This window comes from Engystomops pustulosus, chromosome 9 (genome assembly GCF_040894005.1).
Source record: "Engystomops pustulosus chromosome 9, aEngPut4.maternal, whole genome shotgun sequence".
Classification (NCBI taxonomy): Eukaryota; Metazoa; Chordata; class Amphibia; order Anura; family Leptodactylidae; genus Engystomops; species Engystomops pustulosus.
Window position 1 is genome coordinate 98,886,217 of NC_092419.1, and position 23,995 is coordinate 98,910,211.

General features: G+C 46.8%; 1 protein-coding gene across 1 annotated transcript; it reads left to right on the forward strand.

The window, feature by feature from the left end:
• The first annotated feature begins 939 nt into the window (after positions 1-939).
• QSOX2 (quiescin sulfhydryl oxidase 2) lies at positions 940-22,444 on the forward strand. The gene is made up of 12 exons (XM_072124485.1): positions 940-1,351; positions 5,744-5,844; positions 6,113-6,161; positions 6,688-6,796; positions 7,818-7,908; positions 8,541-8,686; positions 10,005-10,148; positions 10,833-10,962; positions 12,158-12,280; positions 12,419-12,569; positions 17,622-17,810; positions 18,451-22,444. Exons 1-12 carry the CDS (start codon positions 1,096-1,098, stop codon positions 18,972-18,974), a joined length of 2,013 nt encoding a protein of 670 aa, XP_071980586.1. The 5' UTR covers positions 940-1,095; the 3' UTR covers positions 18,975-22,444.
• Positions 22,445-23,995: the final 1,551 nt, after the last annotated feature.

A 23,995-nucleotide genomic window follows, 5' to 3' on the forward strand; every position in this document is an offset into this window, starting at 1 on the left:
AGGATCAGGCTATGCTCTATCCCTCTGTATATACAGGGAGAACAGGATCAGGCTATGCTCTATCCCTCTGTATATACAGGGAGTACAGGATCAGACTATGCTCTATCCCTCTGTATATACAGGGAGTACAGGATCAGGCTGTGCTCTATCCCTCTGTATATACAGGGTGTACAGGATCAGGCTATGCTCTATCCCTCTGTATATACAGGGAGTACAGGATGGGGCTATGCTCTATCCCTCTGTATATAGAGGGAGTACAGGATCAGGCTATGCTCTATCCCTCTGTATATACAGGGAGTACAGGATAAGGCTGTGCTCTATCCCTCTGTATATACAGGGAGTACAGGATCAGGCTGTGCTCTATCCCTCTGTATATAGAGGGAGTACAGGATCAGGCTGTGCTCTATCCCTCTGTATATACATGGAGTACAGGATCAGGCTGTGCTCTATCCCTCTGTATATACAGGGAGTACAGGATCAGCCTATGCTCTATCCCTCTGTATATACAGGGAGTACAGGATCAGGCTATGCTCTATCCCTCTGTATATACATGGAGTACAGGATCAGGCTATGCTCTATCCTCTGTATATACAGGGAGTACAGGATCAGCCTATGCTCTATCCCTCTGTATATACAGGGTGTAGAGGATCAGGCTATGCTCTATCCCTCTGTATATACATGGAGTACAGAATCGGGCTATGCTCTATCCCTCTGTATATACAGGGTGTAGAGGATCAGGCTATGCTCTATCCCTCTGTATATACATGGAGTACAGAATCGGGCTATGCTCTATCCCTTTGTATATACAGGGAGTACAGGATCGGGCTGAGCTCTATCCCTCTGTATATACAGGGTGTACAGGATCGGGCTGAGCTCTATCTATATACAGGGGGAGGAGTCTTATGATTACACGTCCGCTCAGTTTCCCGGGTAACCAGGATGCAGCAGCATGAACAAGTCCGCCCATATTTTGGATGAGGACGTGACGGGGCGTGGCGTGTTTCTAGCCCTCCTACTCGTGGCTCTTCTCCACGCCCCCTCCATGGTTGTGTATTGGGTGACGTCACGGGGTGAGAGGTCGGCTGCACGGTGGTGATGGCCGGCTGTTCCGGGGTGCGGGGGGTTCGGGCGGCGCTGCCGGTGATCCTGGCTCTGGTCCTGCTCCTGGTGGCCGCGGATAAGACGCTGTATGGGCCGCTGGATTCCGGGATCTCCATCCTGGAGAAGAAATCCGTGCCCGGAGCTCTGTACAACTCATCCTCCGCATGGCTGCTGGAGTTCTACTCCTCCTGGTGCGGGCACTGCATCAACTACGCCCCCACCTGGCGGAGCCTGGCATCCGATGTGCAGGGTGAGTGCATGGAGGGAGCAGGGGGAATGGGGACCACTGGAGGGGGAGGAGGGGGATGTAGCGTCCACTGGAGGGGGAGGAGGGGGATGTAGTGTCCACTGGAAGGGAGGAGAGGGATGTAGTGTCCACTGGAAGGGAGGAGGGGGATGTAGTGTCCACTGGAAGGGAGGAGGGGGATGTAGTGTCCACTGGAAGGGAGGAGGGGGATGTAGTGTCCACTGGAAGGGAGGAGGGGGATGTAGTGTCCACTGGAAGGGAGGAAGGGGATGTAGTGTCCACTGGAAGGGAGGAAGGGGATGTAGCGTCCACAGGAGGGGGATGTAGCGTCCACTGGAGGGGGAGGAGGGGGATGTAGCGTCCACTGGAGGGGGAGGAGGGGGATGTAGCGTCCACTGGAGGTTGGGGGAGGAGGGGGATGTAGCGTCCACTGGAGGTTGGGGGAGGAGGGGGATGTAGCGTCCACTGGAGGGGGAGGAGGGGGATGTAGCGTCCACTGGAGGTTGGGGGAGGAGGGGGATGTAGCGTCCACTGGAGGGGGAGGAGGGGGATGTAGCGTCCACTGGAGGGGGAGGAGGGGGATGTAGCGTCCACTGGAGGGGGAGGAGAGGGATGTAGCGCCCACTGGAGGTTGGGGGAGGAGGGGGATGTAGCGTCCACTGGAGGTTGGGGGAGGAGGGGGATGTAGCGTCCACTGGAGGTTGGGGGAGGAGGGGGATGTAGCGTCCACTGCTGGAGGGGGAGGAGGGGGATGTAGCGTCCACTGGAGGGGGAGGAGGGGGATGTAGCGTCCACTGGAGGGGGAGGAGAGGGATGTAGCGCCCACTGGAGGTTGGGGGAGGAGGGGGATGTAGCGTCCACTGGAGGTTGGGGGAGGAGGGGGATGTAGCGTCCACTGGAGGTTGGGGGAGGAGGGGGATGTAGCGTCCACTGGAGGTTGGGGGAGGAGGGGATGTAGCGTCCACTGGAGGTTGGGGGAGGAGGGGGATGTAGCGTCCACTGGAGGTTGGGGGAGGAGGGGGATGTAGCGTCCACTGGAGGTTGGGGGAGGAGGGGGATGTAGCGTCCACTGGAGGTTGGGGGAGGAGGGGGATGTAGCGTCCACTGGAGGTTGGGGGAGGAGGGGGATGTAGCGTCCACTGGAGGTTGGGGGAGGAGGGGGATGTAGCGTCCACTGGAGGTTGGGGGAGGAGGGGGATGTAGCGTCCACTGGAGGTTGGGGGAGGAGGGGGATGTAGCGTCCACTGGAGGTTGGGGGAGGAGGGGGATGTAGCGTCCACTGGAGGTTGGGGGAGGAGGGGGATGTAGCGTCCACTGGAGGTTGGGGGAGGAGGGGGATGTAGCGTCCACTGGAGGTTGGGGGAGGAGGGGGATGTAGCGTCCACTGGAGGTTGGGGGAGGAGGGGGATGTAGCGTCCACTGGAGGTTGGGGGAGGAGGGGGATGTAGCGTCCACTGGAGGTTGGGGGAGGAGGGGGATGTAGCGTCCACTGGAGGTTGGGGGAGGAGGGGGATGTAGCGTCCACTGGAGGTTGGGGGAGGAGGGGGATGTAGCGTCCACTGGAGGTTGGGGGAGGAGGGGGATGTAGCGTCCACTGGAGGTTGGGGGAGGAGGGGGATGTAGCGTCCACTGGAGGTTGGGGGAGGAGGGGGATGTAGCGTCCACTGGAGGTTGGGGGAGGAGGGGGATGTAGCGTCCACTGGAGGTTGGGGGAGGAGGGGGATGTAGCGTCCACTGGAGGTTGGGGGAGGAGGGGGATGTAGCGTCCACTGGAGGTTGGGGGAGGAGGGGGATGTAGCGTCCACTGGAGGTTGGGGGAGGAGGGGGATGTAGCGTCCACTGGAGGTTGGGGGAGGAGGGGGATGTAGCGTCCACTGGAGGTTGGGGGAGGAGGGGTATGTAGCGTCCACTGGAGGTTGGGGGAGGAGGGGGATGTAGCGTCCACTGGAGGTTGGGGGAGGAGGGGGATGTAGCGTCCACTGGAGGGGGAGGTAGCGCCTCATTGTTTGTTTTAGGTTGTGAGATGTCATAAGGTGCCGTATACAGGATCTCTCTGTGTATACAGTCATGTGTCAGGATGTCATGTGTCAGGAGGTGCCGTATACAGTCATGTGTCAGGGGGTGAAATGTCAGGAGGTGCTGTATACAGGATCTCTCTTTGTATACAGTCGTTGTGTAAGGGTGTCATGTGTCAGGAGGTGCCGTGTACAGGGGAATAGGGGATGCAGTGTCCACTGGAGGGGGAGAAGGGGGATGCAGTGTCCACTGGAGGGGGAGAAGGGGGATGCAGTGTCCACTGGAGGGGGAGAAGGGGGATGCAGTGTCCACTGGAGGGGGAGAAGGGGGATGCAGTGTCCACTGGAGGGGGAGAAGGGGGATGCAGTGTCCACTGGAGGGGGATGCAGTGTCCACTGGAGGGGGATGCAGTGTCCACTGGAGGGGGATGCAGTGTCCACTGGAGGGGGATGCAGTGTCCACTGGAGGGGGATGCAGTGTCCACTGGAGGGGGATGCAGGGGATCTAGTGTCCACTGGAGAGGGGACATACATCTGGATCTACTGCTATAGAAGTGACATCTCCTTGTGGTGACGTCCAGTGCCAGAGCTTCAGTGTAAAGTATGGGGAAATGCCATGTTTGAAATGTGAGGCTTTCCACAGTCCTGCTGCTACTAACAATGCACATAAACGTCTGATTACACATCTCTCTGGTGACAGTACTGTATGGTGTAGTGACAGATCCTTTGGCGTTGGATGCGTCCTTGGCATCGGAGCAGATATTTTCGGAGTGTTGGTCTCACCTGTTGCCGGCCTCGTGCTTCCCACAGGTAGATGTTTCCATCCGGCAGCTCGGAGGTTGTTCTTTTTTTGTAATCCCTCATTAGTGCACCCTGTCATTACGGAATTAGTGGCGGCGATAACCCGCCCGGATACGCCCTGCCTCACGCAGCTACTAGTTATACTGTGCTTTATAGCTACTATGTACTACGGCGGTCCCAGAAGCCCCTTTAATTCTGTCTCCACTAGGGGGCGCTGCAGCCAGTGCTACGTATTGTCCCTGGGTATAATCACACCTTTATGTCCGTTGTTAGTAGCAGCAGGACTGTGATGTATGGATACAGATTCCAATATTGTCATGTCCTCACACTGCTGTGCTCTGTGCTCTCTGTATTAAAGGGTATGTCCCAATGATCTCCCGCAGATTCCTCCACATTTCGGGATTCGGTGCAGGTCGCTGTAGTCTCTATATGGCCATATTGTGCTGCTATATGGGGGCCACATATACTCCCTGGCGCCCCTCTGCCCGGTCATGTGATGCCCACCCTGCAGCCTGGCAGACGCTGTGCCCGCATCCATCAGGTGGCATTCCTCTTCATATACCACGTCCCATCTGCTGCCCTCTGACCCCAGCGTGTAACCACATACATCCGCCATTGTCAGGGTCGGTAGAGGGGGAGGGGGGCGCAGAGGGCGAGAAGTGAAAGGGCTCCGGGTTCCCCGCCCTCAAGCCAAACTTCTTGTTGGTGCAGTGAAGCGTCACATAGATGAGTCGTTAGATCTTTTGTCTGGGGCTCAATAGCCTCCATCTGTCCTGCGATATCCCCCCCAGACCCCTCATCTGCCCCTCGTCTGCTGCAACTGACATCTCCACTCAGCCCATTCGCCCCCCCGTCCCCAGGGTGCCCAGTTGGCATCCATAGTTGGGTCTGACCTGTCACTGCCAGCACCCATATCTTATCAGCTGTAATATGTCACTATATGCTGTGACTGTTTCCATTCACTGACAACAAGCAGAGGCTGAAAACCTGCCCAGCTCATGTCTGACTTCTACAGTTTCAAGCTCTGATACACTGTAACAGCGGTGCCAGTAGCAGACTGTGTATTCATTGTTTGCATTCACTGACAGCAAGCCGAGATATTGAAAATATATTCCTGCAGTGCCGTATAAGCTGTCAGTTCTTCATCTGTGGGACCGCCCTGAGCTTGTGAGTTAAGAGTCTGCAGTTTACGTGTAGCATTGTTTGACCCGCACAGTGGCACCTCCACCTGGCCATGAAGGGAACTGCATCCAACAGGTGGCGCTAAATGGTGGAGAATAGGCGATGGGGTCCTGAAGTCAGACCCCCATGATCTTAGAGCGATGCAATTTTACAGATGTATGGGGTTCCCTTCTAAGTTTTGGTGCCCAGTACCAAGCAATGCCCATATAATACCGCCATATAATGCGTCATATAATACAGCCATATGATACTGTCCTGGATGCTGTATCCTGTACGTACACAGTGAGATTTATTCGCACCCCCCAGTGCTCATAGCTGGTGGTCCACCACAGGGGGGTATAGTGTCTGGTTATGTGATATACCGCCACTCACTGCTCCTCACGTCTCTCCTCCTCAGACTGGAATCCCGCTATAAGGATCGGAGTGTTAAACTGCGCTGATGAGCAGAACACCGCCATCTGCAGAGACTACGGCGTCCAGTTCTATCCTACGTTTCGGGTAGGTTCTCCATTTTATGGGGGCGCTCTAATCTATGCTTACCTCTGCATTCCTGTATACACAGCAAGCAGTTCTAGTAACAGCGCCACTCTTGTTCACAGCCTGGGTCCGGTATTGCAGCTCCATATTGTATATTTAAATGGAATAATTCAATGTTGTAAAAATTCTGGGGTGTAAAGCCCCCATTTGTGTAAGACTATGACCCGTCTGACTGTGTGACTCCTATGGCAGATTCTCTTCTCACAATTTCTACTTTTTTCTTTTTCAGTTTTTTGGTGCCAACACAAAAGATTTTACTCAAGGAGAAAACTACAAAGGTAATAATTTCTAGTGTTTACCATTTCATACAGTTATGATGTAGTCACTCCCTGACCCCCAAGAATCCTGAGAATGAAGGGGTCTGTTTTACGCTACACAGCGCCACCCCTGTTATGTGGCTGTGCAGGGTACTGCAGGCAACTCCATTCTCTTCAATAGACATCTGCTGCACATTTATACTGGGAAAGTTAGAAACAAGGAAGCTGCACTGCTCAGGTATTGAGGGATTTGGACCACAGGTTTATGAGGTGTATTATGGGGGTCTTCCACCCTTGATAAATGACAATAGTTTCACTGTAATCCCCCACTATTGGGGTGATTTGACAATCTATGTGGGAGCTCAACCCAGCTTTCCCAGATATAGATATAGCAGGGTAACATAAGAACTTGCCACTAGAGGGCGTGTATTTTTTAGGATTGCCCCATAATGGTTATACAGACTGATGGTGAAGCCTGGGGGGGCTGGTTATGTCTCATATCATGTACCTGTGATCATGTTTGTATGTTCGGATCTTTGTGGTTCAGGAGAAACCGACAGGGAGGTGCAGAGCGTCCGCCATGTCATCATTGACTACCTCGAGAGCCTCCCGGCAGAGCACAGACCCACAGCGTGCCCCTCATTCCAGCCCCTCAGGTGAGTCCATGCAGTATATAATACACTACTGTACTGCGTGTCACATATCTCCCGGCTGTAGTATGTGTCTTAAAGGGGTTGACCAGAATTATAAAATCATGCCTGATTTTTTTTACGACTCCACCGTTGTCCAAAAGTTGCCTATTACTACTACTCATTGGATGTCAGGCTCATCGGTCACATGACTTTTCAGCTCAGTTACATTCAGATAAAAGGAGCTGAGCTGTAATACCAGCTACAGCCACTCTACAGCATACAGCGCTGTGCTGGGTACATAGTGTGTGTTACCCCAGAAGTCGCTGGCATCCAGATTTATTGGGGTGTTAATAATCCAAAAGATTGGTGGGGGTCCAGATCTCCGCACCCCTGAGATCAGCTGGTTGATAGGAAGCACCACGACTCCTTACAGCATCACATAGGTCATGAGATGAACCCATCACTGGTCAGAGGTCATAATTCTGGAGCTTCGCTTTAAAGGGAACCTGTCAGCAGAAATTAACTTAAATGAACCACTACCAGTATGTTGTCAAGCAGCCGCACACCTTCCAGATCATGTTCCTTTCGTGACCCAGTGTGGTAAGAAAATCAACTTGGAAGTGAGATGTAAAATGGTTGTAGAAAATCAAGGAGGCAGAAATTTTATCACTGAAGTCAAGCTCTCTTCCTCAGAAAGCCCCTTCATTGTCTCTGGATGCAGGACCATCAATTACATCACTCACCAGATCTTCTGAAGTCTGATGTGTGATGTCAGTCACAGAGGAGGAGGTGTTCAGAGCTCCCCCACCTTGACTGCAGTGTTAAACTCTCCGCCTCCTTGACTTTATACAGTCAATTTACGTCTCACTTCAGGGTTGATTTTCTGGATGATGCCACCACACTGGAGCATGAAAGAAACAAAAACTAGAGGGTGTTACATTGCTTGACAATATTCTGGTAGTGGTTTGTTAGGCCAATTGCTGATGACAGGTTCCCTTTAAGCTTTTTCAGCTTTAATTCATAAAGTTTTGTTTGTTTTTTTCAGCTCCGGGGACATCACTTCTCTGTTTATCCGTAAGAAGCCACATTACACCGCCATCATCTTTGAAAGCGAAACGTCATACGTTGGACGTGAGGTGGGCATTGTTCTAGGGTTGGGGGTTATACTGCCAGGTTATTGGCTTCTTGATCATAAACCAGTGTCCACTAATATGATATTAAAGGGGTATTCCTACCTTGGCCACTGAATAGACCTGGATCCATCAAATACTGCTGCTCTACTGTGCTGGTGAATAAGGCGGCCTCAAAGGTCTCTCCACCTGCAGCACCATGCAGAGTCCTACATGGCTGCTCTAAGCTAGACCATTCCAATACAATATCCCCTCCACTACATGCCCAACATTACTGGAGCCCCTGCACCTGTGAGCCGTGTGATGAATGCACCTTACACTACAAAAGTGCAGAGAACCCAGTATAATAATTATTGGTCTTATGAATTTTTGAGGTTTCAGTCAAGTAGAATGAACCAATCTGTAATGTAAAGATTGGAAAATAAGAGCAGAGGGGGAGATGAATGGAGTATGAGTGCAGGATCTGACTACACAGGGTCTGTTTGTAGTCTGTTACTATAGCGACACATCTGTATACAGAAAATGGAAGAAGATTTTCAATGAGGAATATTTGTTCAAATTTAATTTGGAGAAATGGGGGGGGGATTTCTAGTCGCTGCATGTGAACTTACCCAGAAAGGATTCCCTCGCTCTCCTAGGTGATCCTGGACCTGATGCAGTTTGAGCACATCGTGGTGCGGAGGGCCCTGGATTCAAACAAGGCCATGATGGAGAAGCTCGGTGTGGTGTCAGCTCCGTCCTGTTACCTGATCCACCCCAACGCTTCACGTGGATTAATTAACATGTAAGTAACTAAGCGTCTGTAAGAGATACAAGAAGCTTTCTCTCTATAAATGGCGGCCAGCGCCTCTTCTCCAAGCACAGTTTAGGGTTACGGTAACTTTGTGCCTATCGATCGGGACCTCTCCAGCTGTTAACACCCAAATTTTAAGAGGGGGTGGGATCCTGACTGGAAAAATTCACCCCATGGCATTGATGTGTGTGTAAACGGGGTTTTAGACTGCGCCATATTTAAAGGGATATTTCAATCACATAGAAATATCCAGGGGAGATTTATCAGAAGTGTCTGAGGTAAAACTGTTGGAAACCAATCAGAGCTAAGCTTTCATTTTATAAACAGCTGTTAGAAAATGAAAGCTGAGCTCTGATTGGTCACCATAAGCAACTAGAACAGTTTTACCTCAGACACTTCTGATAAATCTCCCCTCGTGATATATCCTTTATAGGAATATCCCTTTAAATACTGTCACCTCAGTGTATTTGTGCAGTGGGATGATCCTTTATCATGGCGCGGCTTCTGATCAGACGTGATAAATGGCAGCTGGGATTTGTCTGTGACCCGCAGTCATTCATCAGTCTGATAGGTCCACACGTACTTTACCCTTTGTATTCCACGTGGGCGTCTCATTTACTTCTGGAGAAACCAATGAATATTTATACCGGAGCGGATGTCACCCTGAGGTCTGGTCTGGGGGCGACCTGACTACCCGTTATTCATCTATCATACACATCCTTATAGTTATCATCCTCTTACATCATGTGGCTCCCTCTGAAGAACATTTTTTTTAAAGTTCCATAACTTTTTACTAAACTTTCAAGTTCCACAGAATCTCAAGATCCATGCATGCTGTCAATGAATAAGGACACTTGTGTTCATGGCTACTCCTACTCTCAGCTGTGCAGAGCATTGTATTCAGCTCCCAGAGCATTGTCTCCACTTCTTGGCTGAGAGCGGGGCTAGCCGCATACAGGATTGCTGCCTCACTGACAAAGGACTGATCTTGAAAACAGTGAAGAGTTTCAGAGTGAAATATATAAGAAGTTGTGTAAGGTATACAGTGTGAAGAGGTTGTAGCGTGCGGCCAGTTGTCTACCAAACACAGCGCCGCTCATTGCATAGTGGCTGTGCTTGGTATTACAACTTGGCTGCATTCACATGCATGGGGCTGCAAACTGGCCTTGTAGTGGATCAATGTGGCGCTCACTAACGCATCGCCTGTATTTCCATGTCCTGCCATTTTTATTGGTTTTGGTGAATGAGCTCTATGATCCATGATCTCATCTGCAGGAACATTTTCAGTTTTTCTCATCTTCCCCAACAGTGTGAACCCCCTGCGCTCCGTGTTCTCCTCTCACCTAAAGTCCTTGCCGGGGGTAAGAAAGAAAGCCGGAGCCCACTCGGCGCTGCCCGAGAAGCTTCCCGAGGAGGACAAGGAGGAGGAGGTGACCTGGAAGGACTATGACAAGTAAGATTGGTGCCAGCGCTTTGTACTGTCCCTGAAAAGAGATGTGATCAGATCTTTCCGTACGTTGTCAGTAGCAGCAGGACTGTAAAATATTGATTTATATTCCGGAATTGTAGCTTCTCTGGGGACATGTTCTCACACTGCTGTGCTCTTAGCTCTGTGCAACCAGTGTTCGATATTGTCTCTGGAGAAATGTCTAATCAGACTATTGTGTATGCTGTTAGTAGCAGCAGGACTGTCAATTATGGATTTATACTCCAGGATTGTAGCTCGCACTTCTGTGCTCTGTACTTTCTGCAGCAAGTGTAGGGTATTGTCCCTGGAGGTCTGTGTAATTATACCTTTTGTGTGTGTTATTAGTAGCAGCAGCAAGACTGTAGCATATGGATCTATATGGCAGAATTGTCTCCTAGTGCACTGGGGACATTTCCTCACACTGCTGTGCCCTTGCATTTCTGCTTAGCATTGCTCCACACCCTCTGCATCTGCAAGTTGTAGCTTCTGGTTGAATACAACAACAGTCGCAAAGGGCAAGGACAGTGAAGGAACACAATGCAGGTAGCTGAGAGCACAGCAGTGTCACATAAATATAGGCCAAATTTGAAGTAACACTGAACTGCCACTACACAATAGCTGGAGCTGCTGATTATCCTATAATCCTAAGACACTGTGGTATATTTGTAGGTCTAAGTTGTATACAGCGGACTTGGAGTCTGCCCTACATTATCTCCTCCGTGTGGAACTTGCCACTCACCAGACTCTGGAGGGAGAGAAGCTGAAAACCTTCAAGGATTTTGTCACCCTCCTGTACAAGGTAAGTCCTTCTCCCTTGGATGTGGAGGGCAGCATAGTCCTTAATTCTCCCTACAGGCCCTGATATTGGAAAATCATGGCTGCTTTCTTCCACAACTATCACCACACTTATCTACAGGCTGCGTTGGCCATTACACTTTCTATTGAAGTGAATGATCTGCAGTACCAGGCGCTGCCTGTGGCCAGGTGTGGCGCTGTGTTTTGAAAAAAGCAACCATATTTTTCTAATTTTGTCAATGCTCCTCTACTTTTTCCACATAATCCCCACTATCTGGACTTTATCGTTGAAGTAAATGAATCCTGTGTCTTCTTCCCTGCTATATTGGAAAGGCTCAGGTGGATTACCCCGGCAATGTGTCACTGTATTGGGTTACATACCGCGGTGTGACTGTGTAATCTGTGCAAGAATTATATCATCTATGTAAAACAGATGTCAGCTTAAAGGTCAAGTCAAACAACCATGAAACGTAAGACGGGGCGACACGAGAACACAGCGACGTCTTCCATTAGGGAAATTGTCATGGACCATGTCTGTTCCGGTGTCAGACATAGTTCTTTATAAATAAAGCTGTGCGGGATTATCCAGGAATCTTGTGTAATGTGAGGCTATATGTATGTGTACTGCGCCAATTTAATACTATTTAAAGGGATTGTTCCGCAAGCAAAAAAAAAAAAATCTGCTAAAAATGGTGTAAAAAATATACCAGATCTTTCTTAAAATGTCTTTGGATTTGCTGCTCTCTGCAGACCTATGCCTCTCCATGGTAACAGACTACGAACCAACCATGTATAAAGAAATTCTGCACTCCTGTTTTTCTACTTTTAGTTAATCCAAATTTTACACTGTAAAAAGTACAATTCCACGATACATAGGGAAGCTCTTAAAGGGAGTATTCAGGGATTTCTGGTATTCACCAGCCAATTCCAGAACACCCCTTTAATTAGCAGTTCCGTAGCCCAGTGTTATCAGATGCCAGACTTCCTCTTGCCCTCCTATGCGAATGATTTCCGTCTGATTGGGGATCTATCTCCACACCCTGACTGGGCAGTGCATCTAAATACCAACCACATGATTGCTCTCAGCAAACCAGGATCCCCTTAATAGGGTGAATTAAAAAATGAGTCTTAAGCCTTTAATAACCAGAACCGTTCATTATTTTTATTATTTTCTTTTTCTTTGTTACTTCTTCATTCAGTTATTCCCAGGGCGCCCCCATGTGGTCAAACTGCTGGAAACGCTGCAGGAGTGGCTGGTCAGCATGCCGCTGGACAAAATCCCATATGACGCCATCTTGGACCTGGTCAACAACAAAATGCGGGTGAGTTGATTCAAAGATTAAATTAGTGATTGATAAATTATTGACATTGGTGATGTGATGGAGAGGAGGAGGGATGGCAAACAATATATGGTGGGTGATCGCCCAATAATTCACATTGATCACAATGTTGTTTTCTAGATTTCGGGAATCTACCTCACAAACCATGTGGAGTGGGTAGGTTGCCAGGGAAGCCGAGCACAGCTAAGAGGATACCCCTGCTCCCTTTGGAAGCTCTTTCACAGTCTCACGGTGCAGGCTGCGGCACAACCCAACGCCCTGGCGAACACCGGTAAGTTGGAAAGCCTTTAATATGTAAGGCGTCTAAAAGGGGTTTCCCAAGTCCCCATGTTATCCATTAGGCTGCATTCAGACAACCGTAGGGGGACGCATGTACGACCTCAAGCTTGCAGCCATACTTACATCCCCCATAGATGGCAATGGCAGCACGTACACCGTACCGCTCCATACACGGGAAAAGATAGGACATGTCACAGGTCACCCCTCCTCTCCATCGTGTGTATGCCCGTACGGCTGCCCTAATGGAGAACTGTGCAAATAATTAAACTCTCTCAAAATCTAAAAATCTGCTCAAAAACTATGCACAAAATTTGGATTTTTAGATTTTTTTGAGAATAGTAATTGTCCAAACCAGAATCTGAATGATATCCTCTAAATATGAAATTTGTACTGGCTAGAAATACGCATTAACCCTTTGGTGGCGGTGGTTGGTGCACATGTTGCCATACTCCTTCTCAGCTGTCGGTCATACATTTTGCAGCTGTCATGAATCACCTGGGCCCCCCACCCCTGCTAATATACCGCCCTGTCAGCGCCCACCGGCTGCTCGCCCTCTGCTCTGCCTCATTATTTGATTTTTAGAAATACTGTTATTCATTGATTACACAGAAAGCCATTAGGAGCAACAGGCCGAGGCATTCTTATCGACAGCGCGCCGGCTCCCTGACTTATGGGGACGCCCTTAAAGGTGCAACCTCTAAAACATTGCATGTCGATAATTGAATTGATATTGGCCGATGGAGGAGAGGTCAGAGGAGCGTGGCGCCACAACGGAGAGTGATGTCCTTCTCCTATGGCGGGTGCTTTATATTTACACACAAACCAAACTATTAACCCCTTATGAATGACATCTATGTAATAAAATTCCAATAATCACTAGGAAGCCTGAATTTAAGCTGCATCAGCTGTCATTCTTAACCATTGAGTAACAGTGGCGCTATTTTTTGATCCATTTCTAATCTGGATAAATTTTGTAACTTTTATAACTTTAGTTGGAAAAGGGGGTTGCAAGGTATGTTTATTTGTGGTTCGCCTTTCTTCCAGAAATTCGCACCTTCCTTAGCTATAAGGTTGTGTTTGGAATTACAGCTCAACCCCATTTGAGTCTAGTATACTCGAAATTTTCCAGAATTATTATTGTATCTAATAATCTAGTACTTTCTTACTTGGTAACAAGTCTGGAAAGGGTTAAGTTTTGTTTTTATGATATTTTTCCCCCTAATACTCAGATCTGCTGCTATTGGCTGGTGCTGTGTGAACCACGGCGCCCTCCTTTGTTATAAGTGGTCCCGCCGTTGTCATTGACCCCTTCCCGACACATCCCAAATCTGCCGGGTGCTCCTTGCGCTGAAAGAATTGGGTCACTTTTAGTCCATGGATTATATCTTGGGAAGGTTTTTTCCCCTCTCCTTATATCTTGCAGTAAATCCCATAGAGTAAAAAGCCTGCCGCTAATCCCCCCGCCACCAGGTACGGGTTTAATGGTTATTGTCCACTTTAGAGATTAGGGGGAAGCAGAACTGTGGTAGTTTGTGAGGAAGAAGGAAAGGAGGATTACACGATGATACGTGGCAGATGTCCGCACAAGATCTGCCGGGGACTTATATTAAAAAAAAAAAAAAGAGCCTTCTTAACCCTCAGACAATGGCCGCCGCAAACACGGATTGTGATTGAACTAGCGGGTAATGGCAGAGGGGTTGTCGGTCTAGTTACTGAGGCAAACATCAGTGACCAAAACATGGCCCCTGTTACCCCCATCAACCAGTCACATGGCTACTTTCCACATCTATTGACCCCAGACTAATTTAATCTTGAGTTTTAATTTCCCATGTCGACCAATTACTGCGCAGCTATCTACAATCAGGAACAGAACATTCAATAAAAACTGCGCTGTCATTGGTTGTTATAAGCGACAAAGATTTAGAGGGGTTTTCCCTCCAAACAAGTAGGGCCTTATTCACAGGATAGTAATGAGACCCCCAAAGATCACAAGAACGGCTCCCTGAGATGAGTAGAGTAGCCGGTCGCGCATGCTCAATAGAGCTGACAGAGATTGCCGAGTACAGCGTTAGACAATCTCCATCAGCAAGTTAGGCCCTACCCTGTCTATAAGGCCTAACTTGTTTAGTGGGGCTTAAATCTCCCAAAGTATGCCTGAGATAATAAAATTAGCTTTGTATCTGAAAGCTGAACACTCCAGTCGTAAACTTTTACCTCATAGAACCCTTGTTCATGCCGTTCATGTGTATTAACAGGAAGATGTAAATAAAGAGCGGCCATATTGGATTTTTGTCAAGGAGGACAGTGTGCTACCTTTATACACATTATGTAATTAAAGGATAAGACCTAGTCAGTGGCTAGAGCTCTAATACCTCCAAACCCTGGTTCACTAGGTCTAGTGTGTATGTGGGAGTAAAGAGTGGCCATGTTTGATTTTTGGCAGTGGGGCTGCCATATTGTCGATGGGGTCACCTAACACGGAAATACTTGCATTCAATCGACTTGCATGTAAACTTAAAGGAGTTAAAGCGCTTGTTCTCATTAATATTAGAATCCCCATCACATCACTGTTACCGACCACTTATGATATTGCCCCTTTAAACAGTTCCCAATTTTGGTTAATATTTCATTCTAATGTCATCCTCTTTAATGCCTTAAAAGATGTTCATTATTTTGCACCATTGTCAATAAATCCTATTTTTATTATTTATTTTTATTCTATATTCTTCTTTTTTTTTCTCCACTCCAGACATTGAGTGTCTGTATTTTGGTAGATTTTATTCTTAATTTTCTTTTTAAAAAATTGTTTTGAAGCCTTTCTTAATACCGCCATCTAATCTGCTGTAATCTTATGAGCCGGCGTCTTATTTATGTGTGACATGATGGAGGTGGGGGGAGAGCCGCTGGGGGGTTTTATTAATAATCCGTGGAGATGGGGTGGATAGATGAGGTCATACTAGGATAAGAAAGTCCTGCAGGTATCTTATAAGAGCTATTTGGTGTGGGTTTCTTAAACTTTATACACAAGATGGGGGATACGTAATCACTGGGACCACCACTCGTCACAATAATGGGGTCCACAAGTGATCTATGTGAATAAAGCAGGGTCTGCATTCTCCATATTTGCTCAATTTACTCCTATGCGATTTCTGAAAAAGACTATTCTCATGATCAGACACCCCCAGGACAGGTGTCCAAGGTCAATTTCTTTAACCGGTTAAGGACTGGGCCCTTTCCCGTTTTTTCATTTCCATTTTTCACTCCCCACCTTCAAAAATCTATAACTTTTTCATTTTTACACGTAAAAAGCTATGTGACGGCTTGTTTTTTGCGTAACAAATTGCACTTCATAGTGATCGCATTGAATATTCCATGCCATGTACTGGGAAGCGGGAAAAAAATTCCAAATGCAGTGAAAATGGTGAAAAAACGCATTTGTGTCGTATTCTTGTGGGCTTGGATATTACGGCTTTCACTTCACGCCACAAATGACGCATCTAATTTATTCTTTGGGTCAATACGATTACAGGGATACCAAATTTATATAGGTTTTATGTTTTCATACATTTACAAAAATTAAAACCTCATGTACAAAAATTTTTTTTTTTATTTTGCCGTCTTCTTGTGCTTATAACTTTTTCATACTTCGTTGTATGGAGTTGAGGGTGGTGTCATCTTTTGCGACTTTTGATGATGTTTTAAATGATATTATTTTTATGACTGTACGACCTTTTGATCACTTTTTATAGAATTTGTAATTTTTTTTTAAATGGCAAAAAAGTGCCAGTTTTGACTTTGGACGCGATTTTCTGTTACGGGGTTAAACGCAGTGAAAAAACGTTATCATATTTTGATAGATCAGGCATTTTCGGACACGACGATACCTGATGTGTTTATGATTTTTACTGTTTATTTATATTTATATCAGTTCTAGGGAAAGGGGGGTGATTTGAATTTTTAGGTTTTTTTATTATAATTTTTTTTTTTTTTTACTTTTTTTATTTTTACTATTTTTCAGACTCCCTAGGGTACTTTAACCCTAGGTTGTCTGATCGATCCTACCATATACTGCCATACTACAGTATGGCAGTATATGGGGATTTTACTCCTCATACATGCCCATGCAGCAGAGACTTACCGGCTATGGAGAGTGCTCGGCCCGCGAACCGGTTAATAGAACATCTAAATGAAGACTACCACACTAAAAATTGTGACAATTCTACAAGTTATCCTTCTTTCTGTAACCTCTGACGGGCATACTTTCCTGGGCGTCCTGTGATATCTTAGATTAATATCCATGCATACAGAGAAATGTGGGAAGTCAATGGGATTGTTAATGGCAGCCACGATGTAAGTCACCCAGCACTGAGTACAGTGTCAGTTTTGTCTATGACGTCCTATCACATGTTTATTGGTATATAGTTTGTTCCTGGGCATAGGGTGCCATGGCATAGCCCATCCTGCTCATGCCTCCAGCGTGCCATCTTCCTATCTCTACCATCAAACCTATTTTGTCTCTGCTGAAACCCACACTTCCGCTCTAGAATCGTGATCCTCTCTGCCCGTCTCGGCTTTCCCTCGCCCACTCCTGATAAGGCTCAGCAAAACATTACCGCTGCAACACGGTTAAATATTGATTGGAGTAAAGTGGCCAATGGCGCCGTGCCAAGCCATTAGGTGGAAAACAAGCTGCCCGCTGCGTGTGCCAGTGCTGCCCATTATACTACACTGCCATGTTGTTCTACTTTACACCCCACATCAGCAGTGGAAATCCTGCAAGAGGTGACATTACATGGAGCTGCCATTCTTTTATACTCCATGCATATCCTTGCTATCCCATAATGCACTGCACTCTTGAGATTCCCATTTCCATGATTGTTGAGGGTCCCAGCAATCTGCCTTCTTCTGCCCGGGAGACCCCTCGGCCAGCAGATGTCTGAACATATTTTGAAACATTTGGATTTCTTCGGTACATGGATCTTTGTAATGTCCCCATTCCCATTCCTCTATGTACATTGTACTCACCGTCTCCTTTTCTCTGTAGAGTTCGAAGGAGACGCCCTGGCCACACTGAAAACCATGAGGGGATACATCAGGGAATTTTTCGGATGCCGGGAATGCGCACAGCACTTCGAAGCCATGGCCAAGGAGTCGATGGACAGCGTGAAGACGGCGGATGAGGCGGTGCTATGGCTGTGGAGAAAACACAATTTGGTTAACAAGAGACTGGCCGGTGAGTAGCTGTAATATTATACTGTACCTATCATGATATGTAGATCTAATGGTAGATCCCTCCTGCTGCTCCTGACCTAATCTGTAAATTTAAGAATCCTGGAACTTGTTATTACTAAAATTAAAAGTTTAACAGATTAGGTTCCAGGATTCTTAAATTACAGATTAGGGCAGAGACAGGCAGGAGGAATCTATCATCAGACTTCTACTTCTGATGGCAGGTTTCCTTTAAGGGTGATGCCACACGTGTCGTTTTGAACACATTTTTGGTACGTTTTTAAGCAGTCCGTTCAAAAACGCATGTATTTTTAACGGACTACTAAAAAACGTACCAAAATGGGTCCAAAACGCCACGTGTGGCATCACCCTAAGCTATAGGAAGACGCCTAGTAGCTCCGCCTACTGTCCAGACACCAGAACAGCAAATTCAGTTCCTCTGGAGAGTGGAACTGTGGATTTTAGGGGCTATCCCCAAGCTTTCTCCATGCAGATAGTACACACCAGGACTTCATCAATGAGAGCTTGGAGTAAGTTCTCTGGAGGACCTAATATGTAATACTGCATTTCTCCTGCGGGGGCACTGTGCGGATCACTCCAGGGTGGTATCCTAATTATTTTTTTTTTAACATCTCTCCATGCAGGTGCCCCAAGTGAGGATCCAGAAAGTCCTAAGGTAGAGTGGCCAACGCCCGAGCTGTGCTCTGCCTGTCACGAGGAGATAAACGGGCTACACAACTGGAACGAGAAGGAAGTCCTCGTCTTCCTCAAGCGTCACTACGGTGCCCAGGAGATCTCCTTAAAGTACGCCGATCCCATCAGCGACCACCGAGAGGCGGAGGATGGGAAGAGCGACAATCTGCACACCAAGGAACCTGGAGGGGGCGCCGACGCCGGACACAACAACAAGCCTCACGACCAGATGAATGTCAGACCAGGATTCATGAATAAATTACTTCAAAAACCCATTGAGCAGGAGAAGCCCTCCGAGCAGAAGGTGGGCGGCAGGATGTCCGTCAGCTTCCTGGGGCTCGGCTTCTCCAACATAGACATGAGCCTGTGCGTGGTGCTCTACGTCACCTCCTGCCTATTCTTAATGATCATGTATTTCTTCTTCAGGGTGCGCTCGAAAAGATGGAAAATTAGGTACAACCGGCCATATGTATAATTTTATTCTAGGGTGTTTTTTTCTATTTAATGACCATTTTGCTCCCCCAGGAGGTTTTGTACTAATTTGTGCTCGATCAGGGACGTGTTTATTAGGGGTTGTATGGGATTAGGAGTAAGGGGTAGAAACGGCACCACTTCTGCCTCATAGGCAGGATCTGGTATTGCAGCTCTGAACTATTCACAGCTGCAATACCACTCATGGACCTGGAGTGGTGCTGTTTCTTGGGGGATGCAACCCTGTATTCTAATCTTACAACCCCCCACCTCTTTAAAGGGTTTTTTCATACCCTCTGTGACCAGTGCGGCCTTTCTGAGCCACTGAGAACGCCCCTTTAATACAGATTCCTAAGCCTTTTATTCCTAAGGATTGTGCTGGTCCTTCATCCTTATATTTGGGATGAGCTTGCCTTTGGTCCATGATCCCAGCACTGGAGGCATTCCTACTACTATGGACATACAGGCCGGCGCCTCAAATACACCAGGGCTGTCAGGTCCATACACATGACCAAATTCCACTGAAGGAATACCGAAATTCCTGGACCTAAAATGTACAGTCTTTTTTTTATGTGAACATTTTGAAAAAACAAATTTTGTGCATGGGATTATACAGAAAAATATGGAGGCTTTCTGCTAGAAACAGCTCCACCCCTGTCCACAGGAGGGTTGTGGTATTACAGCTCAGATGGAGCAGAGCAGCAGTACCCGGCACAGCCTGTGGCTACATGGGGCGCTGTTTTTGGTCTAGAACAGTCATGTTTTTCTCATTTGGATAATTCTGTTACAATGTATACATGGTTACATTTTCTATTTATGGGACCCGCAGTTAAAGGGGTGACAGGGGTTTCTGTGACCCTTGTCAATCCCCATTTGCTTTGGGTTTTGCTTTGATACTGTACTATGACCCATATTTGGGCAGGTGGCGCTATAGAGGTGATCCTCCATGTCGGCTTCTTGTTGATGCTGTATATAAGAGGATCTTATGTCATCATCACTTGTCATCTAAAACTAATAGTAATATAACTTCGCTCTGTGCTGTCCCTCTGTTGTTCCACCTGGCAGTGTCTGAATAAAATGACAAACAGGATTCACAATTTGCCTTGTGAAGAGAGTCTATCCAATCAGTTCCTAAGGAGTCAGCACTGATTGGTCGATCTGCGAGCCACACCCAGATGTCAATTTATTCATAGATTTCTAGGAGGAATAACAGAGTGACGACACAAAGTAATAAGAAGAGAATATTTATGAATGTAAGTATTTCCTAAACGAGGGGTGACATCTTGTTATGCTATGGCCAGATCCTGCAGACCCTGTGTGGTCACAGTCTTAAAGGGGTTGTATCCAGTTACATGTTGTAAATTTATGAGCGCAGGGTAGTGCCCAGCCCATTCTCTGGAAGCAGGACTTTGGACGTCCTATAGAAGTTTATGGGACTTTTCAAGTGACTTGTGGTTGTGGGGACTTGCCCTGTAATCATACCTTTATGCCATACACAACCCCTTTAACGGTCACTATGAGCCAATTACTACATACTTGACTAATCCTAAACCATGTTCGTGCTGACTCCTTGTCTAAAGGATCCTCCATCTAAAGTGATGTGGATATCTGTGGGGGCAGAGAAGCCGCGGTGCTACAGGCAGAGGCCTCCGCAGATTTCCCATCGGTGCCAATCTCTCACACAACCTTGGTGCTGGCGTCACATTGAGGCCGGTGGCACTTTATATTTGACACTAAACGTATCCAAAATCAGATTCTAGGCCGAGTCGCCCTTTAACAATATGTTATCTTGCCAAACGTTTTTTTACAGTGTTGACCTATAGTGCTTACTAATGATCTGCAACGGGAGGTTATCAATCCATACATTAAAGGGGCGTGACATCAGTTGTGGTGCAACCCTGATCACCCTTAATACCTAAAACACTGTGGTGCTGGGAAAGCTTCCCCACAATTTTGCCTTTTTGGGGGGTTGGTATGGTTACCTGTCGGCTATAACAGGTTTATAATGAGGGACTTAAAGGGTCGGACCGCCATGGACAGGCAACTAAAACGACATTACCACCAGGATGAAGGATTGTAAACCAGTCACACTGACATACTGGTGTGCACCCTCTCTGGCAGGATCTGCTCTTCTTTTAGCTTCTTATGCCCTGGTTTTAAATAAAAAAATGCTTTTTAAATTATGCAAATGAGACTGAGGAGCTCCAAACTCTAAAGGTGTTAATGGAGACTGGAGCCCCTTAGGCTCCTTTGCATAATGTAAAAAGCCTTCTTTTTCTTAAAAACAAGGGCACAACTGACGTCCTTCTTTTAGCTAAAAATTGTTCCCCTAAGATTACCATATATTCAACTTTATGATTTTACCCGGTATCCAAGGAGGTCTGTAACTTTTAAAATTATGCTAATGAGCCTGTAGAGGGCTCTTGGGTGTTACTACAGCCCCTCCGTGTTACAACTTCACAGGCTGTTACACTGTTGCAGGGGCTCTGTTAACGCCTTCTCACGTTTATTCGCATAATTTTAAAAGTTGATTTTAGAAGGCCATGGATATCAAATATAAGAAGATTACCACAGTCACGGTGCCTGGTTCTATGAGTAAGTCTCCCTGGGTTATCATAATGAATTTTGGTGGATTTTGTTTAAATTTACCCAGAATTGATGAATATTTGTGAAACCTGGGCCTCTAGTAAAAATCTTGAAGCTATGTTCAGACATCGGGGGCTCAGACTCCAATGAATGTATTTTTCTACCTTAGTATTATCTTATTTCGCCAAGTCCCTGGCTTATACCTCGGAAGTTGTGCTGTGCGACTCTCATCCCTGTCTATTCAATGATAAAACACTGGATTAGAGGTTCTCTCTGCCTTGTAACAACACGCTGGGGGTGTGGAGGGGACGCCGAGACCCTCAGGGCGGGGTATTTGCTGGATTACAGACTACCACACCTATTATCATGTCACTGTATAGGACACATGGGAAGAAATATGTTGCTGTTTCTAATCATCATAATTAGATCTTAAAGGGATTGTCCAGAAATAGGAAAACATGGGGCTTTCTTTCCAACAGGTGGTTTTGCTTATCCTGGAAACCTCTTTAAGAACCTGTGTCCTCAATTTTGAACATTTTTACAAAAGAAACAAAAAAAACTTTGTACATGACATTTCTTATCCAGTTACATCCTGTATTATATCCCCCCTAGCAGAATAGTGAGTGCAGCTCTGGGGTCCATGTATTGCTCCTTACTCCAGAGCTGAAATCTCCCATAACTGCCCTCTGTTCATTATGGGAATAGCCAAGAAGCGAGGGGCCTGTCTGACAACATACTTGTTGACTGTTACCCATAACAACCAGTCGAATTGTTACAAGGTTTTGGAGTCTGTTCTGTCATCACTTCATCTCATCAGTTCTGAGAACTTCCTGAACTTTTTCCAGACCTCGATGTATTAATTATTAATAAAATGTTTCCGAAAGTCAATGTTTTACTTTTTTTTGTGTGAAATAATTGCTCCAATGGCTCCGTCCATCACACGTGATTCTTACTGATCCCCTGACAACACTTCCTGTCGGGAGTGTTACTGTAGCTGCCATTGGGACCTACCTGAAAAGCTGTAAAATTTAAGAACTTGACGTGCACCAGGGGCGGAGCTGTGACTACTGGTGCACTCTTTACTTGTTCCCTCATCTCTGTTCTCTAAGGGATGTCAATCACTATGTAAATAACTGGTCTTGGTAAACAAATAAAAAGAGGGCTCCGCCCCATTGCACTTGGGCTAATTTGCATAAATTTAGCTTAAAATCTCAAAATTGACACGTATGGTCAACCAAGCTTTAGGCCTCTTCCACACTAGCGTTGCGTTTCACGTCAGGGTGCAATGCGTGAAAAACTGACGTTTTTGCCTGCGTTTTTGTTCCATTTTTCCTTGGAGTAATTAGCGTTTTTGCGTTTTTCACGCGCGTGTTGTTAGCGTTTTTTTGCGTTTTCGGCGCATTTTTCACGCGCGATTCAATGGGAGACTCGAGCATTTTTCAAAGGGACCATGGTTTGGGATTAAAATAATGTCTTCTGATAATTTGCAAACATCTGCGATCTATTCTTCACTGTTCCGCGCGTATATTATCTCCCGACAATTTAGCAGATGTGAAGAACAGAATAAAAACATTGAACACAGTGAACACAGGATCATTTAAGATAAAAACACAGTGCAAAACACAGTGCAGAATAGATTACAGATGTTCGGCACATCTGCTTACTTGTCGGGAGATACGCGCGGAACGGTGCGAACAAAATAGCATGTGAAGAACACTATATATGTGTGTGAAGAACACATTGCAGATGTTTAAATACATCTGCAATGTGTTCTTCACACATATATATTGTTCTTCACATGCTATTTTGGGCGCACCGTTCCGTGCGCATCTCCCGACAAGTAAGCAGATGTGCCGAACATCTGTAATCTATTCTGCACTGTGTTTTTCTCTTAAATGATCCTGTGTTCACTGTGTACAATGATTTTATTCTATTCTTCACTGTTCTTCATTGTGTTTTTTTAATTAAATGCTCGATCGCGAGCAGGGGAAATAATGTTATTCTGGTCACCTAGCAACCCTTACGTTTAAAACGCATTGCACTCGCATTGCACTTGCAATGATTGCGAGTGCAATGCGTTCTTGATGCATCTCCATAGACTTGAATGGGGCGTGAAAAACGCGCGTGACACGCAAAAATAGAGCATGCTGCGATTTTGACGCGCGTGAAAACGAACGCAAGCACGCGCGTTAAAACCAACGCTAATGAAGAAAGACCCATTGAATACAATGGGACAGAGTGCAATGCAAGTTCTGCGCGTCAAATGCACGCGCAGAACTCGCGCGTGAAAAACGCCAGTGTAGAAGGGGCTTTATACGAAGCTGTGGGGTTTTGTGGGAGCTGATAGAGACTCCTCCAGGGACAGCGCCACCCCTGGGGACATGCAGTATTACAGGATGACTATTGGTATGAATGGGTTGCCTTGTATAGGTGTAGGTT